At 44.4% G+C, this 23,652-nt stretch overlaps 1 protein-coding gene across 21 annotated transcripts in view; it reads right to left on the bottom strand.

The window, feature by feature from the left end:
• The window catches only part of ATG7 (autophagy related 7), a 293,009-nt gene that overhangs the window by 215,593 nt on the left and 53,764 nt on the right, over positions 1–23,652 (bottom strand). For 20 of the 21 annotated variants that reach the window (XR_011563074.1, XR_011563076.1, XR_011563075.1 and 17 more), the window contains exons 8-12: positions 22,939–23,027; positions 21,164–21,285; positions 16,468–16,558; positions 15,564–15,708; positions 2,728–2,886 (exon numbers count right to left, since the gene is read on the bottom strand). Coding sequence is in view for 15 of the 21 variants with exons in the window: in XM_070776866.1 (XP_070632967.1) it covers positions 2,728–2,886; positions 15,564–15,708; positions 16,468–16,558; positions 21,164–21,285; positions 22,939–23,027 (606 nt within the window). In the remaining 6 variants the exon portion in view is untranslated. The remainder of the gene's footprint in view (positions 1–2,727; positions 2,887–15,563; positions 15,709–16,467; positions 16,559–21,163; positions 21,286–22,938; positions 23,028–23,652) is intronic. The other variant, XM_070776870.1, reaches the window with a different exon arrangement.

The following is a 23,652-nucleotide window of genomic DNA, read 5'->3' as shown; positions in this document are numbered from 1 at the left end:
TGTGGCTGAGCCGTTCTTTTCATGTCTTCTTCACTCAGACTAGCCTCCTGTCCAGGGCCTGGTGTAAGGAAGGTGATGAGGCAGTATCTATTGAATGAAAAACGACGCTAAACTGAACATACAAACAGAATCACGTAAGCTTGGCTAGCCAGTAAGTGAAATGGCTTCACAAGTTCTTTTCACGAATTTGATGCCTTGCCCTAGAACTTAGGTGGGCTCAGTGTTATCTATTATTTTTTAAACTTAATTATTTTTGGCTGTGCTGGGTCTTTGCTGCCGCACGGGCTTTTCTCTAGTTGCAGCGAGCAGGGGCTACTCTTCGTTTTGGTGTGTGGGCTTCTCTTACGACAGAGCACAGGCGCTAGGGCACATGGGCTCAGCAGTCACGGTGCAGGGACTTAGCTGTTTCGCGGCACGTGGGATCTTCCCAGACCAGGGATCAAACCCGTGCCCCTTGCTTTGGCAGGCGGATTCTTCACCACTGAGCCACCAGGGAAGCCCCCGTGTTACCTATTATTCCTTATAAGGCATGAGGGATAAAAGCATACGAGACCAGGCTCCCCACAGTAAGGACTGCATCATCCAATAGGTAAAATGCAGTAGCGTGACGTAGGTGTTGGGGAACAGGCTTGATCCTGGTGGGCTGATGCTTTCAAGAAAAGGGGAACCTGAACTCTAAGGCCCAGCATGACCTGGCCCTTGCTGATGTCCTAGCTCCGAGTCTGTCTTTCTTGACCCCGTGCCGCAGCCAGCCCGACTTCCTTTCCGTTCACAGAGGCACAGGCTGCATCCTACCTCAGCGTCTGCACAGGCCGCTCTGTCCACCCTGGTCTATCTAACTCTCACCCGCGTTTCAGAGCTTAGCTTCCTCAAGCAAGTCCGTTCTAGGTCAGGTGTACCTGCTAAACATTCCCACGGCTGCTGAGCTCCTGCTTTGTGCACTTGCTGCAAGTGTAGCCATTCATGAAGTTAGTTTATTGGCCACACCCCTGACTAGACTCTCAGCTCCAGGCGAGGAAGGGGGAAGTTCATCTGCCTTTTCCCCAGCCCCCACATAGCAGGCCTTAAATAAACATATGATGAACGAGTAAGCCATAGGATAACCGAACAAATAAAGCAGGGGGAACTGCATTGGGTCACAGACTGTGGCTAGGATTTGAGTGAGCAAAAATTTCAGGCAGAGCTCAGATTCAAAGCCAGGTCTGTCTCCGGTGATAGGATGGATTATTCTTCCTGACTATGCACCGCCCACCTCTAATAGAATTATGCGTCCATGCCCGTTAGCCACATGGCTTTACAGGACCTCCCACCAGGTAGGCAGGGTATCTGGACCAACCCCACTGAGTTGGGGCCTGGTCCTGTGACCTGCTCTGGCGACGGCAATAGAGGACACTGCTGAGACTTTAAGAGACACAGGAAGTACTGGTAGCCTGACCAACTCCTTTACACTTCCACCTTCTACCATAAGGAGAGCAGGACCAGGTGACCACTGCTCCTGGAGCCTAGACTTCGACAGTATGACACACAGAATAGACTGGAACAGGACTCAAAGCCAGAGTCCGGTCCAGCCCAGCCACTGAGCCACGGCGAACCCGCAGCCCTGTGAACATGAAATCAGTGTTCGTGATCATAAGCCACTTGCACGCTGGGAGTGTGTGATGTGTAACGTTGTCGCAGCAGAAACGTAACTAAGAGGCCTCCTCAACGGCAGGGTGTAACTTCTTCTTCTCTCTCTTGTCATCCAGCGCCTAGCTGGGTGCAGAGGGCTCAGTCAGTCCCACTGAATTAAACCCAAGAGATGACGTTCTTCTGGTGAAATGGACAAGATGGTCAAAGCCACTTTTAAAGCAGAGGCTGAGAATAAATGAATCTAATGCTCAGTGACTAAACAGGGAAACCTTAAGAAAGGCTGAGAATAAATGAATCTAATGCCCAGTGACTAAACAGGGAAACCTTAAGAAAGGCTGAGAATAAATGAATCTAATGCCCAGTGACTAAACAGGGAAACCTTAAGAAAGCAGGCTTCTTTTTTTTTTTTTTTTTTTCCTATTTTTAAGCCAGGGCCGAGAGCCTCCTGTGGCACTTGCAGTAGCAGCAGATGCTTTGGGGACACCTGAGCTAACCTCTGTCACACAAATTGACGAGGCGTGCAAGACGCAGAATGTCTTCTGCTGGATAACCTCAAAAACATGGCCAGATGTTGAACCAAATGAGCTGAACGACTTGCCTCTCACTGTTTTCAAAGTAAACGACGGACGTCAAGAACAAGCAGCAGCTAGAGTGAAAGGCTGAACGTTTCGCCAGACCCTCCTTGTGCAGACTATCTGATTTCATAAACCTGTACTAACCATCAGGCGTCCTGGCCATGAGGGAGGTAATATCCTACAGCGGATCCAGTATCCAAAGTGGATAAACCCTTTGGAACAAGGCAGTATCTAAAACTATGTGGACCCCCAAATCCCTCAACTCAGGGCTTTGTAACTTATGAAACATTTTTGTCATACAGTCTCCATGGTGGTTTTACAGTAATACATGAGGGTTTTATTTTGTTCTTGTAATCCCCACTTCTGAGGTGAGGAAACACACAATGGGGCCCTGGCAGGAAGTGACCGATGTCTGAGTCTGTTCCCTCCATCCCGTAGGGCCTCCTTCCCACATGATTAACACTTAAACACTGACAGGCCAGGCAAAAAGCCCTGACGTTCTCAGCACCCAGCACCAACGTACCACTCCGGGGAATATCTTCTGCAGCCGGTCTGCGGCTGCCAGGGCCTTGGGCTTCCCACCCGCCAGGCAATCTTCAAATTCATACAGAGGCTGCCTCACAGGGTTAGAGTAGGAGATCTTGGCATTGTCCACGAACGTGATGTGTCTGACACCCCAACCCTGCACAGAAAAACAGGAGATCGTGGTGGGTTTCTGATGAACATTTCACAGGGTGTCTCTCTGGAAATCTCTAAAAGGGGTTTGGCTTTGGGGCAGCTTGGGAACCTCAAAATACAGGAAACGCTGGAAATTGAATTGTGCAGAGTCCATTTTTGACAGATAGAATGTCAACTTCTTTAAAAGATGAAATAATTATACACCCGGTGCCTTGCTTCCTACAGCAATGAGACTAAGACATATGTCACTGCTGGTCTGACTAATACTTCACTATTTTTGACAGTGGCACCAGAGGAAGCTTAGGAAGGTGAGTCCCTGCTGCTGTCTTCAGAGGACTGGCAAGGGCCACCCAGTGACCTCGCTCTCCCTGAATGAGTCAGTGGGCATACGTAACAGCGCGTCCTAAAATTCACTCAAAGCCTGAAATAGCTCCATGTATTAATAAAAGTGACTTGTAAGTTATTTCCAATTGTATAACATGACAGAAGATTTTGTACTATTTCTCAATGAGGCAAAGCCCTTATGAATATTCTGGAATGTAGGGGACAGCTCTACATTCTCAGAAATAGCTTTCATGACTTCATCCATTTCAATTAAATCTTAGAACTGAACAATTTTAAAGTTAGATAGGCTCCCTAAAATCTTTAGCTCCATTACTTTATTTTACAGATACAGAAACCGAAGCCCAGAAAAGATACGTGACTCACCGTGGGTCATAAATCTGGTTAATGGTGAGGAGGAAATGAGATGCCCCGGGTGGAGGCAAGAAGATGCCTCCTTTCTGGGGGGTGAGGTGGGATGCATCTATTTCAGCAAATCACAAAGAGTGGGGGTCATAAATCTGGTTAATGGTGAGGAGGAAATGAGATGCCCCGGGTGGAGGCAAGAAGATGCCTCCTTTCTGGGGGGTGAGGTGGGATGCATCTATTTCAGCAAATCACAAAGAGTGGCCTAAGAGAAGCCCTGCTAGGACTGACTGCAGAGTCTGACTAAGAGTCTGATCTCTGCCTTATTTCAATATCCTTCCATCAGTTCAGTTAGTTCAGTTGCTCAGTCGTGTCTGACTCTGCGACCCCATGGACTGCAGCACACCAGGCTTCCCTGTCCCTCATCAATTCTTGGAGCTTGCTCAAACTTATTTCCATAGAGTCGGTGATGCCATCCAACCATCTTATCCTCTGTCGTCCCCTTCTCCTCTTGCCTTCAGTCTTTCCCAGCATCAGGGTCTTTTCCAGTGAGTCGGCTCTTCACATCAGGTGGCCAAAATATTGGAGTTTCAGTTTCAGCATCAGTCCTTCCAATGAATATTCAGGACTGATTTCCTTTAGGATTGACTCGTTTGATCTCCTTGCTGTCCAAGGGACTCTCAAGAGTCTTCTCCAACACCACAGTTCAAAAGCATCAATTCTTTGGTGTTCAGCTTCCATTATGGTCCAGCTCTCACATCCATACATTACTAATGGAAAAACCACAGCTTTGACTAGATGGACCTTTGTTGGCAAAGTAACGTCTCTGTTTTTTAATATGCTGTCTAGGTTGGTCATAAGTTTTCTTCCAAGGAGAAAGTGTCTTCTAATTTCATGACTAAAGTCACCATCTGCAGTGATTCTGGAGCCCCCCAAAATAAAGTCTGTCACTAATTCCATTGTTTCCCCATCTATTTGCCATGAAGTGATGGGATTGGATGTCATGATCTTCGTTTTTGGAATGTTGTGTTTTAAGCCAACTTTTTCACTCTCCTCTTTCACTTTCATCAAGAGGTTCTTTAGTTCTTCTTCCGTCTCTGCCATAAGGGTGGTGTCATCTGCATATGTGAGGCTATTGATATTTCTCCCAGCAATCTTGATTCCAGCTTGTGCTTCATCTAGCCTGGCATTTCGCATGATGTACTCTGCAACTTATTTATAAGTTAAATAAGCAGGGTGACAATATAGAGCCTTGATGTACTCCTTTCCCAATTTGGAACCAGTCTGTTGTTCCCTCCATCAGGGACACTGAAATTCAGTTAGTCTGACAAGTGCAGAGGCAAAGTCAACACAATCCATGATTCGGGGCTGAGGATGACGGGCCAGAATCCATCCTTTAGAAAGCATAGTTTAGATTGGCTGTGTGTTTTGAAGCCCACGGGTAACTCTGGTCTACTCACCCTGTGTCATAAGTGACTTTCACCAGCTGAGCAAACCACCATGTAGGGGGAACAAAGGTATGGAAAATCCAAAAGTCATTTGTGCTTGGCTAGAGAAGGCGATGGCACCCCACTCCAGTACTCTTGCCGGGAAAATCCCACGGACAGAGGAGCCTGGTAGGCTGCAGTCCATGGGGTCTCGAAGAGTTGGACACGACTGAGCGACTTCACTTTCACTTTTCACTTTCATGCATTGGAGAAGGAAATGGCAACCCACTCCAGTGTTCTTGCCTGGAGAATCCCAGGGACGGGGGAGCCTGGTGGGCTGCCGTCTATGGAGTCGTACAGAGTTGGACACGACTGAAGCGACTTAGCAGCAGCAGCAGCAGGGTATGTTTATTTTGGGAGTATTTTTGCATTCCTTAAAGCAATGCTGAGTGGAGAGCAGGGAAGGCAGTCTGGAAACTGCTAGATGGTAGAGGAAAGCTACATACATGATAAGCATGCTGCATGTGAGCCACAGGCACACGTACTCACACACTTGACTTTCGGTTTCTTGGAATGCCATACAGTTTAATGGGCTTCCCTAGCAGACCAGCTGGCAAAGAATCCACCTGCAGTGCAGGAGACCTGGTTCAATTCCTGGGTCGGGAAGACCACCTGGAGCATGGACAGGTTACCCACTCCAGTATTCTTGGGCTTCCCTGGTGGCTCAGACAGTAAAGAATCTGCCTGCAATGCAGGAAACCTGGGTTCGATCCCTAAGTTGGGAAGATCCCCTGGAGGAGGGATGGCAACCTGCGGGGAGCGAGCTCCGCCCGTGGCAAAGGTCATGAGGAAGGAGGCTTGGCATACACAAAGGCGGGATCAAGCCTCAGGAGTCTCCCTGGAAATTCTTGAGCATCTACCCCCAAAACCAGAGTCTGCCTACTTTCTGCTTTGTGCTCTCACCTACACCTCTGACTTTACGGGGGGCTGTCCCCCACTACCTCTCTCTGAAAAAAGAGTTAGTTTACAGTCCAGTTAATAATTCCTGGGTGAGACAGTGTTTCAACCTACAAACTCCTTTGGAAGTCCTCTAGCCTGCCTGAATAGGTTTTTCCGGCCACATGTGATTGTTCAGAGCCTCCCAACTGTGAGAAGCAGGAGATGTTCTAAACTGTCTAAACACAGATTCTTTTGAGTAGTTAAAAGATTGATTAGAAATTGTATTGGTGAAGGGTTTTTCATTTATTGGGCCAATGTTTGCTGCTAAGTCTCCATACTCCTTACCTACTGTGTCCTTGGCAGTGTATTGATTGATATAATGGGTGTATAGAAATGTAAGTAGTAGCCTCAATGTTTGTAACCTTGGACCCTTGAGTTAATTCTTTTCTTGACTGAGCCCACCTCACCTTTGCCCTATAGGAATGCAGCTTTGTCCAATGCTTTTTTGGAGGCTGGGGCCTGACTTTGGAATAATCACCTTTAGAGAAAGACAAGTTTCTTAAAATGTTAACAGGCCTCCTGGCCAGAAGATGATGTAATTCACCTGAACTTTTGCATATGATAAGTTTGAAAGCCTGGCTTCCATTAGGACCAGGAGCTGCTGTCCTTGCATGACTCCACCCCTTCCCCCATTATCCTCTATGCACAACTTAAGGTATAAAAACTACTTTGGAAAATAAAGTGCGGGCCTTGTTCACCGAAACTTGGTCTCCCCATGTCGTTCTTTCTCTTACCTTTTGGCTGAATTATTCAGCCTCTTTTCTCCACTGAATTTCCTCACTGAGCTATCCTCATTCTATTACTCTTTATATCTTTGATAAATATTTAAATAAATAGGTCGCCGACCGTCCCCGCTTCAAATACCCTGGATCAGCCGGGGCTGGTCCCCGGCAGCAACCCATTCCAGTGTTCTTGCCTGGAGAATCCCCATGGACAGACGTGCCTGGCGGGCTACAGTCCACGGGGTCACAAAGAGTTGGACTGAGACACTAAGCACACACAGAATAAGAAGCGAAGTGAACGTCACTCAGTCGTGTCCGACTCTGCGACCCCACGCACTATACCATCCGTGGAATTCACCAGGCCAGAATATTGAAGTGGGTGGCCTTTCCCTTCTCCCGGGGATTTTCCAACCCAGGGATTGAACCCAGGTCTCCCACATTGCAGGTGGATTCTTTACCAGCTGAGCCACAAGGCTCAAGACTACTGGAGAGGGTAGCCTATCCCTTCTCCAACAGACTAAGCACATACAGTGTAATGGCTAATTGGCAAACATTAAAGAAAATTACAACACTCAATGCTAGTGAGGATGGGGTTTCAGTGATTGAGAATGTAATACTGGTATTTTATTTCATTGAGAGTTCATTGATTGAGAATGTAAACTGGTATCACTCTTCTGGAAAGCAATCTGGCAATATGATTCTAGGATTTTTTACATGCTCATATCAATCATATCAACCTACTTCCAGCAATCTATCTTAGGAAATAATCCAAAATACTGACAAAAATGCAATCACCAAGATGTTCTCTGTAAAATAATTTATAGTTGTAAAAGATCGAAAGCAATGTTAATGTCTAAAAATAGGGGAATGTCTCAGTAAATCATGTTTCATCATATAAGAAGGCATATTCTATAGCCAACTTCTTGTTGCCAACATCCAATGGATCATAAAAAAGCAAGAAGAGTTCCAGAAAAACATCTACTTCTGCTTTATTGACTACGCCAAAGCCTTTCACTGTGTGGATCACAACAAACTACAGAAAATTCTTAAAAGAGATGGGAATACCAGACCACCTGACCTGCCTCCTGAGAAATCTGTATGTAGGTCAAGAAGCAACAGTTAGAACTGGACATGGAACAACGGACTGGTTCCAAATTGGGAAAGGAGTACGTCAAGACTGTATATTATCACTCTGCTTATTTAACTTATATGCAGAGTACATCATGTGAAATGCCAGGCTGGATAAAGCACATGCTGGAATCAAGATTGCCAGGAGAAATATCAATAACCTCAGATATGCAGATGACGCCACCCTTATGGTAGAAAGTGAAGAAGAACTAAAAAGCCTCTTGATGAAAGTGAAAGAGGAGAGTGAAAAAGTTGGCTTAAAGCTCAACATTCAGAAAACTAAGATCATGGCATCCAGTCCTATCACTCCATGGCAAATAGATGGGGAAACAATGGAAACAGTGTCAGACTTTATTTTGGGGGGCTCCAAAATCGCTGCAGATGGTGACTGCAGCCATGAAATTAAAAGATGCTTGCTCCTTGGAAGAAAAGCTACGACCAACCTAGACAGCATATTAAAAAGCAGAGACATTACTTTGCTGACAAAGGTCTGTCTAGTCAAAGCTATGGGTTTTCTAGTAGTTATGTATGAATGCGAGAGTTGGACCATAAAGAAAGCTGAACACTGAAGAATTGATGCTTTTGAACTGTGGTGTTGGAGAAGACTCTTGAGAGTCCCTTAGACTGCAAGGAGATCCAACCAGCCTATATCCTAAAGGAAATCAGTCCTGAATATTCATTGGAAGGACTTATGCTGAAGCTGAAACTCCAATACTTTGGCCACCTGATACGAAGAGCTGACTCACTGGAAAAGACCCTGATGCTGGGAAAGATTGAAGGCAAGAGGAGAAGGGGATGACAGAGGATGAGATGTTTGGGTGGCATCACTGACTCGATGGACATGAGTTTGAACAAGCTCTCGGAGTTGGTGATGGACAGAGAGGCCTGGCGTGCTGTGGTCCATGGGGTTGCAAAGAGTAGGACACGACTGAGCAACTGAACTGAACTGATTCTACAGCCATTAAAAAAGCTTTTTAGGTATCCTTTTTAATGACATTAGAAAGTATTTTAACTGATGAAAACAAGGGACATTTTTACATATCAAATAAACAATTTAAATATATGTTAAACAAACATTGAAAGGCAGGTGATAAAGTAGTAGAAAAACAGGTCTTTTTCTGCCTCATAACTCTTTCACTGTAGAAACTTTCTATAATGGATCTAGATCTATACTGACTTCATAATTTTAAAAGTGCTGGGAAAACCTATGTACCTAATTCTGGAAGTTAGGGAAAGAATGAAATAAATTCCCATAAAAAGATGAATAAATGAATAAAAAGTAGATAGTAATGAATCTGGAAACAAACCAAAACAAAAATTACAGAAAAAAGAGATCAAGGATTTAGTTTTCTAGAAAGAGAAGCCTATCTGGCAAGTCTGAATAAGAGGAAAAAAAGAGAAAAAAGAAATATTCAACATTAGGAATGTGGTTCAGGTGGTAAAGAATCTGCTGCAATACAGGAGACCTGGGCTCGATCCCTGGTTTGGGAAGATCTCCCAGAGCAGGGAATGGCAACCCACCCCAGTATTCTTGCCTGAGACTCCCATGGACAGAGGAGCCTGTCTGGCTACAGTCCATGGGGTCGCAAAGAGGTGGACACGACTGAGCGACCAACACTACTACTACTACAGAGAAGACAGGAACTTCCCTGGGGGTCAGGACTTAAGACTCTGAGCTTCCACTACAGGGATCCCACTCAATCCCTGGTCAGGGAACTAATATCCCACATGCCCTGCAACACTGCCAAAGATAAATAAATAGATACTAAATAAAGATGGGAAAGATGGCAAGAGAATACTATATTTATTTTATATCAATTAATTTTCAAATTTAGATGAAATGGATGATTTTCTAGGAAAACAACATGACTAAACTGACTCAAAAGAGGTATAAAATCTAAAAGGTCAATGACTGTAGAAACATCTCTAAAACTTCCACAGATCCCCTGCTCTCATTGCTAACAAAATTCCAAAGGCACCAGGCTGAGCTGCATTTATAACTGAATTTTACCAAACCATCAAGGAACTGATACTTCATACTCTAAACCTGTCCTGCCACATAGAAAAAGGCAGAAAGTTTTATTTTATAAAAGTAGTGTAATTCAGCTATCAATGACACCAGAAAGGAAAAGAAAAACATTATTATAAACCAGTCTGACTTATTAACACATATGGAAAACTTAGTAGTAAAACATTACCAGTTGACCTCCATTGTATATTAGAAGAATAACAAGCTACGAACAAATAAGAGTTTTTCCCAGGAATGCTCAGCATGAGAATACTTAGATTGTCTTGATAGATGCATTTGATGATAAAGCTCAACAATCATTTCTGATATAAACTCGCAGCAAACTAGAAAGAAAAATCTGCCTCCTTAACTTATAGAAGAACATTAGCAGAAACCAACATCACGTATAAAAACTAAAGGAAAAAACAAGAAGCTTCTCATTGAAATCAGTAACCAAACGAGGGTGCTAACTCTCGCCACTGTTCCTCACCATTTTTATGGAGTCCTAGTCAATCCAATAAGACAAGGAAAAGAAACCGATACAGATGTTGGTGAGGAACACTTATCAACCTAGAAAATTCAAAAGAATCAAACAAAAATCTATCATAGCCAAGAAAGTTTAGAAAGATGACTAGATAGAAGATAAACATTCAAAACTCAGTATCTTTCTTATATATTCATCCCAGTAAGAGTCAATTGGAAAATTTAGTGGGAGGAACATATCTTTAAAAGAAAAAGAAGTTAAATAAACTAATTAAAGGAGGCATGTGGGAAACCTATATAAATAAAATGCTACAAAGATGATCTAAATAATTTAAGAGATATACAATGCTTCTGGAACTAAGGATCAATATTGTAAAGATGTTAATCTCTTCCAATTTATCTATAAATTCACTGTAATTTGAGTGAAAGCTATGAGTAATAATGCAGGAATGAACAAATAGAATGATGGAATAAAAACAGACTCCAAAAAGAGACTCAGGTATAAAGGAATTTAGAATTTAATAAAGGTGGAAAATGAGATTTGTATCAGTGAATGAATGACATTAAAATAAATGACTATTTAAAAATGTTACATTGTTAAATTCCATAAAACAAAAAATAAATTCCACATTAATAAAGATCTAAACATAAAAACAGGAGTTAAACCATAAAGGAAAAGATTAACGTATTCAATAATATTAATTTATTAATTTAAAATTAATAAATTAAAAAAACCCTTTACGTGGCTAAAGATAAATAAATGGAGAAAAATATTTGCATTACATTACAGAAAAACGGTTAATATCCATAAAAAAGGAAAAGTGTTAGGCAGAAGATGAGATGGTTAGATAGCATCACTGACTCAATGGATGCGAATATGCGCAAACTCCAGGAGACAGCAGAGGACAAAAGGAGCCTGGCGTGCTGCAGCCACGGGGCCCCCAAAAGTCCGATGTGACTCAGCAACTGACAATCCATAAAAAAAGGTACCCCCAGACAAGATACAAAAAACAGCCTAAAGGACACGAATAGAACAAACAAAATTCACAAATGAAATCAAGTTAAAGACTAACCCTCACTAATTAAAGAAATGCAAACCAAAAAGCTGTTTTATATTCTAACATAGCAGTTCTACTTCTAGAGTTTTTTCCTAAAGAAATAATCCCATGGACATGTAAAGGTATAAGAATGTTCATTTCAACAGCATCTCCAAAAGAGAAATATGCTGAAATTGTTTACATGAACTGAAGCAAGTCATAACAGTGGGCTTCCCTGTTGGCTTAGATGGTGAAGAATCCACCTGCAATGCGGGAGACCTGGGTTTGATCCCTGGGTCGGGAAGATCCCCTGGAGGAAGGCGTAGCAACCCACTCCAGGATTCTTGCCTGGAGAATTCCCATGGACAGAGGAGCCAGGTGGGCTACAGCCCATGGGGTCACAAAGAGTCAGACATGACTAGGTGACGAAGCATAGCACAGCATATAACAAATTTCTGTATGTACATAAAATGGAACAGAGAACCACAATTATTGCTCTATTGAGTTAAAAATAGAAACTTGCTATAAACAGGTTGTAATGATCCAAGCTTTGCAAATATAAATAATTAAATAAGAGCAAAGATGACCAGTGCATCTCTGTATTTGCACACACCTATGAAAATTACTTCATTACTTCATTCTCCAGAAAGAATGAAGGGATGGAGCCAAAGCCAAAAGAATACCCAGCTGTGGACGTGACTGGTGATAGAAGCAAGGTCCGATGCTGTAAAGAGCAATATTGCATAGGAGCGTGGAATGTCAGGTCCATGAATCAAGGCAAATTGGAAGTGGTCAAACAAGAGATGGCAAGAGTGAATGTCGACATTCTAGGAAACAGCGAATTGAAAGGGACTGGAATGGGTGAATTTAACTCAGATGACCATTATATCTACTACTGCGGGCAGGAATCCCTCAGAAGAAATGGAGTAGCCATCATGGTCAACAAAAGAGTCTGAAATGCAGTACTTGGATGCAATCTCAAAAACGACAGAATGATCTCTGTTCGTTTCCAAGGCAAACCATTCAATATCACGGTATCCAAGTCTATGCCCCGACCAGTAACGCTGAAGAAGCTGAAGTTGAACAGTTCTTTGAAGACCTACAAGACCTTTTAGAACTAACACCCAAAAAAGATGTCCTTTTCATTATAGGGGACTGGAATGCAAAAGTAGGAAGTCAAGAAACACCTGGAGTAACAGGCAAATTTGGCCTTGGAATACGGAATGAAGTAGGACAAAGACTAATAGAGTTTTGCCAAGAAAATGCACTGGTCATAACAAACACTCTCTTCCAACAACACAAGAGAAGACTCTATACGTGGACATCATCAGATGGTCAACACTGAAATCAGATTGATTATATTCTTTGCAGCCAAAGATGGAGAAGCTCTATACAGTCAGCAAAAACAAGACCGGGAGCTGACTGTAGCTCAGATCATGAACTCCTTATTGCCAAATCCAGACTTAAATTGAAGAAAGTAGGGAAAACCACTAGACCATTCAAGTATGACCTAAATCAAATCCCTTATGATTATACAGTGGAAGTGAGAAATAGATTTAAGGGCCTAGATCTGATAGATAGAGTGCCTGATGAGCTATGGAATGAGGTTCGTGACATTGTACAGGAGACACAGATCAAGACCATCCCCATGGAAAAGAAATGCAAAAAACCAAAATGGCTGCCTGGGGAGGCCTTACAAATAGCTGTGAAGAGAAACAAAAAGCAAAGGAGAAAAGGAAAGATATAAACATCTGAATGCAGAGTTCCAAAGAATAGCTAGAAGAGATAAGAAAGCCTTCTTCAGCAATCAATGCAAAGAAATAGAGGAAAACAACAGAATGGGAAAGACTAGAGATCTCTTCAAGAAAATCAGAGATACCAAAGGAACATTTCATGCAAAGATGGGCTCAATAAAGGACAGAAATGGTATGGACCTAACAGAAGCAGAAGATATTAAGAAGAGATGGCAAGAATACACAGAAGAACTGTACAAAAAAGATCTTCACTATCCAGATAATCACGATGGTGTGATCACTCACCTAGAGCCAGACATCCTGGAATGTGAAATCGAGTGGGCCTTAGAAAGCATCACTACGAACAAAGCTAGTGGAAGCGACAGAATTCCAGTTGAGCTATTCCAAATCCTGAAAGATGATGCTGTGAAAGTGCTGCACTCAATATGCCAGCAAATTTGAACACTCAGCAGTGGCCACAGGACTGGAAAAGTCCAATCCCAAAGAAAGGTAATGCCAAAGAATGCTCAAACTACCGCACAATTGCACTCATCTCACACGCTAGTAAAGTAACGCTCAAAAGTCTCCAAGCCAGGCTTCAGCAATACGTGAACTGTGAACTTCCAGATGTTCAAGCTGGATTTAGAAAAGGCAGAGGAACCAGAGATCAAATTGCCAACATCCGCTGGATCATGGAAAAATCAAGAGAGTTCCAGAAAAACATCTATTTCTGCTTTATTGACTATGCCAAAGCCTTTGACTGTGTGGATCACAATAAACCGTGGGAAATTCTGAAAGAGATGGGAATACCAGACCACCTGATCTGCCTCTTGAGAAATTTGTATGCAGGTCAGGAAGCAACAGTTAGAACTGGACATGGAACAACAGACTGGTTCCAAATAGGAAAAGGAGTACGTCAAGGCTGTATATTGTCACCCTGCTTATTTAACTTATATGCAGAGTACATCATGAGAAACACTGGACTGGAAGAAACACAAGCTGGAATCAAGATTGCCAGGAGAAATATCAATAACCTCAGATATGCAGATGACACCACCTTATGGCAGAAAGTGAAGAGGAACTCAAAAGCCTCTTGATGAAAGTGAAAGTGGAGAGTGAAAATGTTGGCTTAAAGCTCAACATTCAGAAAACGAAGATCATGGCATCCGGTCCAATAACTTCATGGGAAATAGATGGGGAAACAGTGGAAACAGTGTCAGACTTTATTTTTTTGGGCTCCAAAATCACTACAGATGGTGACTGTAGCCATGAAATTAAAAGACGCTTACTCCTTGGAAGGATAGTTATGACCAACCTAGATAGCATATTCAAAAGCAGAGACATTACTTTGCCAACAAAGGTCCGTCTAGTCAAGGCTATGGTTTTTCCTGTGGTCATGTATGGATGTGAGAGTTGGACTGTGAAGAAGGCTGAGCGCCGAAGAATTGATGCTTTTGAACTGTGGTGTTGGAGAAGACTCTTGAGAGTCCCTTGGACTGCAAGGAGATCCAACCAGTCCATTCTGAAGGAGATCAGCCCTGGGATTTCTTTGGAAGGAATGATGCTAAAGCTGAAACTCCAGTACTTTGGCTACCTCATGCAAAGAGTTGACTCACTGGAAAAGACTCTGATGCTGGGAGGGATTGGGGGCAGGAGGAGAAGGGGACCACAGAGGATGAGATGGCTGGATGGCATCACTGACTCGATGGACGTGAGTCTCAGTGAACTCCGGGAGTTGGTGTTGGACAGGGAGGCCTGGTGTGCTGTGATTCATGGGGTCGCAAAGAGTCAGACACGACTGAGCGACTGATCTGATCTGATGAAAATTACAGGGAAAGATGCTCCATAGCACTTGACAAAGTCTGCTTAATTCTGGGAAGTGACTTGGGATGAGAGTGGAGGCAGATTTCTTGCTTCCACCTTATAACAAAACCATGTGTTCCTTTTATACTGAAAGACATACTGAGAGAAGAAAGGAGGGAGGGCGGGAGACAGAAGGAGAAAGAAGGCACTCAGGTGCAGTTGGCGGTCCCCTGGTATGCACAGGGGGTGGGGTCCGGGAGCCCCTGGAACCAGCCAGAGATTCTTTTTTTTTGTTTTTGAGCCAATGAACTCCCGCTTGAAGATCAAGGTGGGCTGGAAAACAAATTTACTTAAAATGTAAACTTCAGTCAAAACTGAACGACAACCTGAGAGCGAAAAAAGAAAAAGAGGAAAAAGGAAGGAGGAATGCAACAAAAAGACCAAAAAAAAAAAAAAAAAACAGAGAGATGTATGCTTGGCTGTTGGGGTTGTTTAGTTGGTTAATTCTCGGTTTGGTTGCTTTTTTTTTTCCTTAAAAAACAAAAATGCCCTCCTACTTTTGGATGCAAAACCCACAAGTCTGGAGGGTAGACTGTGTAGTGAAAGAAGAGAAGCGACAGCTTGAGAGGCGCCATTCGACCCCTGCAAACTCACCATCAACGTCCGGGCTACGTTACAACCCAAGGTGCCGGCTCCAAGCAGCAGACACTTGGCAGACACAACCTTGTCTAAGTCCAGAGTAGGGACCAATCTCCAACACATCAGCTTGAGGTTGAGATCGACCGATGACTCAGCTAACCTAGAAAGGGAGAGAATCATTTATTTATGTAGCCAGTCACCCGCTTATGCCCCCAATCTTGTCCTTTTTTAGAAAGAAAGTAGCTTGTATGAGAAGATAAGAAACAAGTAACAGAGGGAATCAGGATCAAAGGAAAAGCAACACGAGGCTGGAGGGTAGGCGAGGACAGCGGTTACTACAGAGTGCTGCGTGCCGCCATAATCCTCGGCAACTATACCGTGACAGGCCCCCATTTGATCCTGAGCTCCCAGGGGCCCAGATGAAATGGAAAGCCTGACTGGTTACGGGGGTTATTACGTCCAGGACTAAAACAACACCAGCCGCTTAAGAGGAAACCTCTTCCTAACACTGGATACAGAGAAATTTCTGTCCCCTCAGTAGAGGGAGTACTTACATCATCCCTTCAGTACAAAACTGGTTTCTGTGAAGTATTTCTTACCATGGCCTTCCCTGTAGGCTAATGGGACACAAGTCAAGGGAGACGAATAAAGGACAAAAAGGTGGAGGAGGTGCACAGGTCTGAGAGGGCGGGCTTGAAGCGAGAGCGACATTTAGGATGTCCAGAAAAACAGACGCTGTGTGCCCTTCAGATATCCATCACTCATATTCATTCTCACAGCCAAACTTAAATCAGGAGGTGGCCAAGAGCGAATGAACACACTGATATCTGCCTTCCTCCAGCCTCGCCTGAGCCGGGCAACGCGCTTGGCCTGACAGAACCAGGCGTGAGCCCTGGCGGGAACGGCTTCCAAGCTGTACCTTTTAGGGTCCATACACTCGCTGAGGTTCACCATCCTCGGTCCCATGCCTCCCTTCTGGTTCTTTTCCCATCCGACCGCCTTGGGACAATCTGGAGACAAATAAAACAGCGATTTCAGTGAAGGAGAGAAGAATAAAGAATGAATCCAAGGAGCAAGATGGCTCACGCCTCGATAAGCTTTGAGTCCACGTCTTTTTCAAGGAGGTGTGCAGGCCTGAATTTGCACCCACCTGCCTTGGCTGCCTCCTCATGTCCCTGGGCCACGAGGAGTCTTGTTTAGAGACCCCCAGACCCAAGCACAGTCTTCCTGCACAGGTGCTTCTGAAAGAGCCCTGGACTCTGCCCTGAGTTGCCTCAACTTCTGCTGCTACTGGAGGCTGCTCAGAAAAACAAAAGGAAAGACGACCACACCTGGAGCGGGTCTCGGCCTGTGGAGGGGTCTTCATCTGAGGAAGCCCCGCCAGCGTGGCTGCAGCACACCTTCCCCCCCAGGTCAGCGTGCCCCTTGCGCTCCTCATCTTCACGCCACCCTCACGCCCTGCCTCCCTGTCCACCTCAGCGTGCCTGCCTGTCTACAGATCTCAGTCCAGGGACTGCTCCTCTGCCAAGCTGTCCTCTCCATTAAGACTCCTCTTCCCTGGCTTCTCCCTTCTCTGCCAATCTCTTTTAACCTCTGCTATGGGGGCCTCTGCAATTCCAGTTCTAGCTGTTGTCACAACGCCTCCTCCATGCAAAGCCCTGAGCGGATGAAGCTCCTGTGGCAGTGGGCCTGGGAAGTGCTTCGTCCCCACCTGTGTCTCCACCTGCCCTGCCCCCGCCTGGAGTCCCTCCCAGGTAGTGGAGATGAAGCTCGGAGAGGCCTGCAGGAAAGGAGCCACACCATCTGACTTGGCTTTGAGCTTCCCAGTCTCAGCTGGCTCTCCGTAACTCCCTCACCCCGTAACACCGATTAAAACCCCACGGGACACATTCAGGGAACTGCTGCTCTATTCCACTGCTGCAAAATCCTCTCCAAAAAAAAAAAAAAAATCTCGAGTGCTCTGCGGAATACCTCAATGGAATCCTGGTTTCCTTGGTGGAAACCTGGTCTTGTAACTCCTGCACCAGGGGGCCACCCACGCTTATATGCCCCGCACCTGGGGACCTCAGTCACTTTCCCTTCCTCACTGAATTCCCCAAATTCAGAAGACAGTCTCAGCTCCTTCACAGGGGATTCCTTCAGCCACCTACCCTTCCAGTACCACCTCCAGTATCTGCTTTAACTGACAGTCTCTGAAGAAACAGGAGCTCCTTGCTCTAAGGTTCAGAGGTATTTTAGGACGCAATTGGCAGGAATTTTCCATTTGTCACTAGTTGTACACTGGCTTTCTTTGGAAATTCTCCTATTTTTGTATTTCTATCAACGCCCTATTTTCCCTTCCTTGGGCCTATTAGCTTTTAACCTTTGTTTCCTAAAATAGTCTTGTTCAATATAACTATGGGGCCAAGGGGGGTTGATTTCCTTTACACAATTTTGTATTTCTGGGCTAGGATGACCAGTGGGAAACCAAGTAGCTTCAAAAGCTACCTGGCTGCAGGCATCTTTCACAGCAGGAAGCCAGAAAACAAATGCCCCTTCCTATTCTAGTTCAGGTGCTATGGGCTGGTCCTTTTTTACATCACAAAAAAATTAAAGCTGAAACAATAGATTTTAGATCTTAAAGAGAAGAAGAACTCCAGAATTACTTTTCTGGGGGAAAAAAAAAGTTCAAACTTGTTACTGATTCACATTTTGTTTGATTTCCTTATTGTTCTTACATTAAATTAAAAAATGCTTCTTTAATACATGGCACAGAAATTTGACAGGAACTTTAGAAACACAGTCTAGTATTATGATTAATAACTCCCATCTAAATTTGCTCCTATTACAGGTAAGAAAGCATAAAACAAAAACAAAATGTCATCGCAAATTAAAACCTCTCTGTACTCAAAATGTTACAGCCATTTTAATGAAATCAGATGTACTTTAAACTTATTGATGATTTTTAAAAAAATACTATGTGCTGTGCTCAGTCGCGTCTGACTCTTTGCAATCCCATAGACTGTAGCCTGCCAGGCTCTTCTGTCCATAGGATTCTTGAGGCAAGAATACTGGAGTGAGTTGCCATGCCCTCCTCCAGGGAATCTTCCCCACCCAGGGATCAAACCCAGGTCTCCTGCATTGCAGGTGGATTCTTTACCATCTGAGCCACCACGAAAGCCCCCTGCTTCCATCTAATCTACATCCATAAGACATACCCCAAACTGATGAGAAAAAAAAAAATTTTTTAGGGGAAAATAAGGCTCTGTTCTCCCCTAGCTGGACAAAGAGGAGAGTTGGACAAAGATGCACATCAAGGACAGGAACTGAAAGGAGGGGCCTCCCACTCTGCCCCTCCCTCAGCCAGCTGCAGGAATACTCTGGGTCAGCAAAGGAGAGGGAGCCTGGCTGCACCAGGAGAGCAGAAGAAGCTACAGGATGTTCAAAACCATTTCTTGTGAGACTGTCACTGCAACTATGGGATATCTCAGAAATTTTAAAAGATACTACCATACTAATAGCTTCAGTTCACATTACAATACACAGTTTTATTTATTATGAAGTTTTATTTACAGCTAAGACAGAGAACATCAATCTGCATCAGGAACATTTGCCTTTCTTAAACTAAATCATCTACACTTGATATCAAGTATCAAGTATTGTGCTACAGAAAACCGCTTTCTCAAGTGAAGTGCGTGGCGTATCCTGGGTTTGCCAGCTTCACCAAGCATCCGTGATATCACGGGGATCAGAGAGTAATTCAGTGACTTTATCTTAAAAATGGAGAGAAAAGTGCCTCTCCCCAAAGGTGGTAGGCAGGAGAGGGTGCTAAACCAAATGCAAACATCCAAAAACAACGCACCAGAAACGACCCTGATGCTGGGAAGGAGGAGAAGGGGGCGACAGAGGATGAGATGGCTGGATGGCAACACCGACTAGACAGACATCAGTCTGAGCAAGCTCTGGGTGTTGGTGAAGGACAGGGAAGCGTGGCATGCTTCAGCCATGGGGTCGCAGAGAGTCAGGCATGACTGAGTGGCTAAACAGCAACAAGACAAGACAGCGGACAGACAAAAGATATCTTAAGGCTCCAAACTCGCAAGTGAACAGCTTCCTCTTTTGCCTGACCAAGCAGAGATCTTAAAACTCCTCATCCCCAAAACACACACTCACAGCAAGGCACATGATTCATGGACTGAAGAAAGCAAGGTGCCTTGGGACAGTGCAGATGCTGCAATACAGGAGCAAAGTAAACCATGTCAGTGTATAAAAGTACTTTGAAGAGCTTGCTGTACAAAGAAGCTGAAGGGGTCATCTTGGAAAGAGTTCTGGACTTTGGGTAAGATGGGAAATTACCAATTAGCATTTATGAAGGAATTACAGTATGCCCTCACAGCGACCACAGCAGTCAGATCCCTCATAAGGGGTGTTCCACGAGATGGCTTCACTTCCTTTACTTCTACTCAAATTGGAGTCTGTTATTCTGTCTTTGTGATGTGTACCTCAAGACAGACATAGACATAAAAGCAAGACCATCTATACATAAACACACTTCCCCCTCCCCCTCCCCCTCCCCTTCCCCCTCCCTTATATATATATATAAAACGTATCTGTGAGCCTGCATTTCCTAACTTATGAGGTGGGGATAAGATGAAGAACATTAAATGTGGAAGGAGAAATGGCACTTTTGCTGACTAGTTTATTGGGAATAAGATCACACACAATATTTTGTAACAAATAAAAATGTTAGTGCATTAATACTTCATTCTTCCTGTAAGAAGGGCAAGGAATAAAGATTCTTTTGTTAACCAAAAACAAAAAAGTAAGGAAAAAAAAATCCTCAGGGCTGAAAAAACTGCCTTGAGGGAATTTCCTGGGGAGAATCTCTGCCCTCCGTGCCAGGGACACATCCGCAGTGACACAGAGGCAGGAGCTGCAGCTCACCTCCACTGCCACTGTACAGGGAGGAAAGAACAGCAAGGCGGATCGGTTTCTGGGCTCCAAAATCACTGCCGACGGTGACTGCAGCCATGAAATTAAAAGACGCTTGCTCCTTGGAAGGAAAGTTATGACCAACCTAGACAGAATATCAAAGAGCAGAGACATTACTTTGCCAACAAAGGTCTGTCTAGTCAAGGCTATGGTTTTTCCAGTAGTCATGTATGGATGTGAGAGTTGGACAATAAAGAAAGCTGAGTGCCAAAGAACTGATGCTGAACTGTGGTGTTGGAGAAGACTCTTGACAGTCCCTTGGACTGCAAGGAGATCCAATCAGTCCATTCTAAAGGAGATCAGTCCTGAATATTCATTGGAAGGACTGATGCTGAAGCTGAAGCTCCAATACTTTGGCCACCTGATATGAAGAGCCGACTCATTTGAAAAGACCCTGATGATGGGAAAGATTGAAGGCAGGAAGAAAATGGGATGACAGAGGATGAGATGGTTGGATGGCATCACTGACTCAAAGGACATGAGTTTGAGCAAGCTCTGTGAGTTGGTGACAGACAGGGAAGCCTGGTGTGCTGCAGTCCATGGGGTCACAAAGAGGTGGATACAACTGAGCGACTGAACTGAACTGAATTGATTGGGTTTCTGATAAACGGTAATTATGTGCATTCTCCAAGGTGGCAAATTACCTGGGCTGAACGCCATCTCTGGAAGCTTCACTTCGAAGACGATGCTGTGGGTGACGTCTCTCACCCCCTGCAGGGTGCGGTCCCGGAAGCAGACCACTTCCACGGACTGGAAACTGCCACTCCTGGTGTCAGCCCCGGATGTTTATGTTTCAGTTTTTTCAAGGAAGGAAGAGAGAGAGCTCACGTAAGAGCTTCGGCAAACCCAGCTGGAGGATTCCAGTCACTGTAAGTACACCCCCAACACCCTTGGCGGAAACAGCTTTCACCTCAGAGATTCTGAGCACATCCACATAGGCTTCCTTTGTCCAAGTGTCTAAAGGCTGGGTGTGGAACGGGCTCTGATTTCTTTTTAGGTGAGTTTTACAGAATGATTTCATATTGCACAGAAATAATTCTGACAAATGAATCTTGAATGCAGGGGGAAAGAAGCTCATAAGACATTAAAAAGAAACTCCAAGACAAGCATGAGTTCCTCCGGTCCCCCTTCTCCCACAGGAGCGTACAGAGCGGCCGTGGTGAGGAAGCCCACGGCTACACGGACTCACCACCAGGATAAGCACGTGCAACCCTATCCTTCTGGGGAAGCTCTATGATCTAGCTATCTTCAGTGGACATCGTTATCTAAGTAAAGCACACACAAACGTAAATACCCAAATCCTAAATACACAGGAGCCTGTCTCATGCTTCCTCCCAGTCCTTAAACAGCCCCTTCAACAGTAACTCCTACTCTAACTTCTAAGTCCTACTCTAACTTCTAAGTAGGGACTTAAGTTTTAACTTAGAAGGTCCAGCCTTCTTCACTCAACACTATGCTTTTTATTTTTATTTATTTATTTATTTATTTTTTAACACTATGCTTTTTAAACTCATCCGTGTTGATAAGTGTACCAGTAATTCACTCAGGCTGACTACAACACTGCATTCCATGGCAGTGAATACACCCCACCATATTATCCATTTCGTTGTTCAAGGAGACCTGGGTTATTCCCAGTGTTTGGTTATAAAGAACAACGCTGCGATCGGCATTCCTGTATAGGTGTCTTGCTTGCATCTGAGGGTGCATTTCTGTGCTTTTGTACCTGAGAGGGAAACTGCTGAGCTATAGATATTTCTAACTTTGGGAGATACTTCCAAACAGGTACCCAGTGATGTCTGAGGGTTCCGATTCACCCACATCGTTGACAGCACTTGGTATTGTCATCTTTCTAAACTCAGTCTGGTAGGCATCTCATTATCTGGTGAGTGTGTGGTAGTATCTTTCATAACAGCATCTTATTGTCTTTATTAACGGGTACTGTCTTGTTATATTTTATTTCCTGGATGACTGACGATGTTGGGCATCTTTTCAAATGTGCACTACCCTCCATTTTATTCAGTTTAGGGTCGGGAAAAAGGGAGGATGGTAGCAATAAGAAAATCCTTCCTGAACACAACGCAGCTGAAGTGGGGTCTAGAGAAGTTCAGATTGGGGTTCCCCGAGCTGTGGGTCCTGCTCTACTCTACGCTGTCTTCAGCGCGATACAGTCGGAATCTGAAGGTCCGTAACAGACCTGCTTAGAAGCTCACCACCAATGGAAACTGGATCATGACAATTTACTGATTTGTTATCTGGTTTCTACACCAGCAATGACAAAAAAATCCATTTGGGAAAACAGAAATATAGACAGAGTCAGATACAAGGTCAAAAACATACAGTCAAAGACTGACAGAGACAGATAGGCAGATGGACACATACACACACACACACACACACACACACACACACACGTAAATACCATCTGTGGGCTGCTAGGACCAAAAGGTTCCTCAAAGGCCATCCGGGGTACTGTGCTAAGTTACAGGGATCGTACACGCCAATAGTTATCTGTGAACAAAAAAGACTTCGAGTGAGGCAGGGACCGTGTCAGATTCACAGCACAAGCACTGCTAATCCCTCCCCTCTCCTGTTTATTTGGTTGTGCAAAAGCATCAACTATTAGACACTTGGTGAAGGGCTGGAGGAAAGAGAAGAAAGCAGAAGACAGAATGTCCTTGTGGCCCGGGCTGTCCAATTCGTCCCTTCACCCTCTGTGAGGAATTAGATTCATTTAGAAGGAAGACTCGGAGAAGGCAATGGCACCCTACTCCAGTACTCTTGCCTGGAAAATCCCATGGACCAAGGAGCCTGGTGGGCTGCCGTCTATGGGGTCGCACAGAGTCAGACATGACTGAAGTGACTTTGCAGCAGTAGCAGAAGGAAGACTGAAAGGAAGACAGGGAGGGAGGGCAGCCAACTGTCAGGGCTCACAAAGAGAAGATCCTGTCTCAAAGAGAGATGGTCTGTGAAAATTGCTAATTTTCATGTAATGAGAAAAGTCAAAGAAGGGTCACTACCGCTGTACGTAAGCGCAGAGTCAGACCAAACTAAAAAGCCTGCTGCTGTCGATGCTGCTCACCTGCTTTTCCTCCCACTCCTCCTGCTTGCAGCTCCCCGGCCCTGATCTCCACAT

The sequence above is a fragment of the Bos indicus genome, chromosome 22 (assembly GCF_029378745.1).
Source record: "Bos indicus isolate NIAB-ARS_2022 breed Sahiwal x Tharparkar chromosome 22, NIAB-ARS_B.indTharparkar_mat_pri_1.0, whole genome shotgun sequence".
Lineage (NCBI taxonomy): Eukaryota > Metazoa > Chordata > Mammalia > Artiodactyla > Bovidae > Bos > Bos indicus.
The sequence above is the reverse complement of the archived record's forward strand: the minus strand, read 5'-3'. Positions and strand labels throughout refer to the sequence as shown.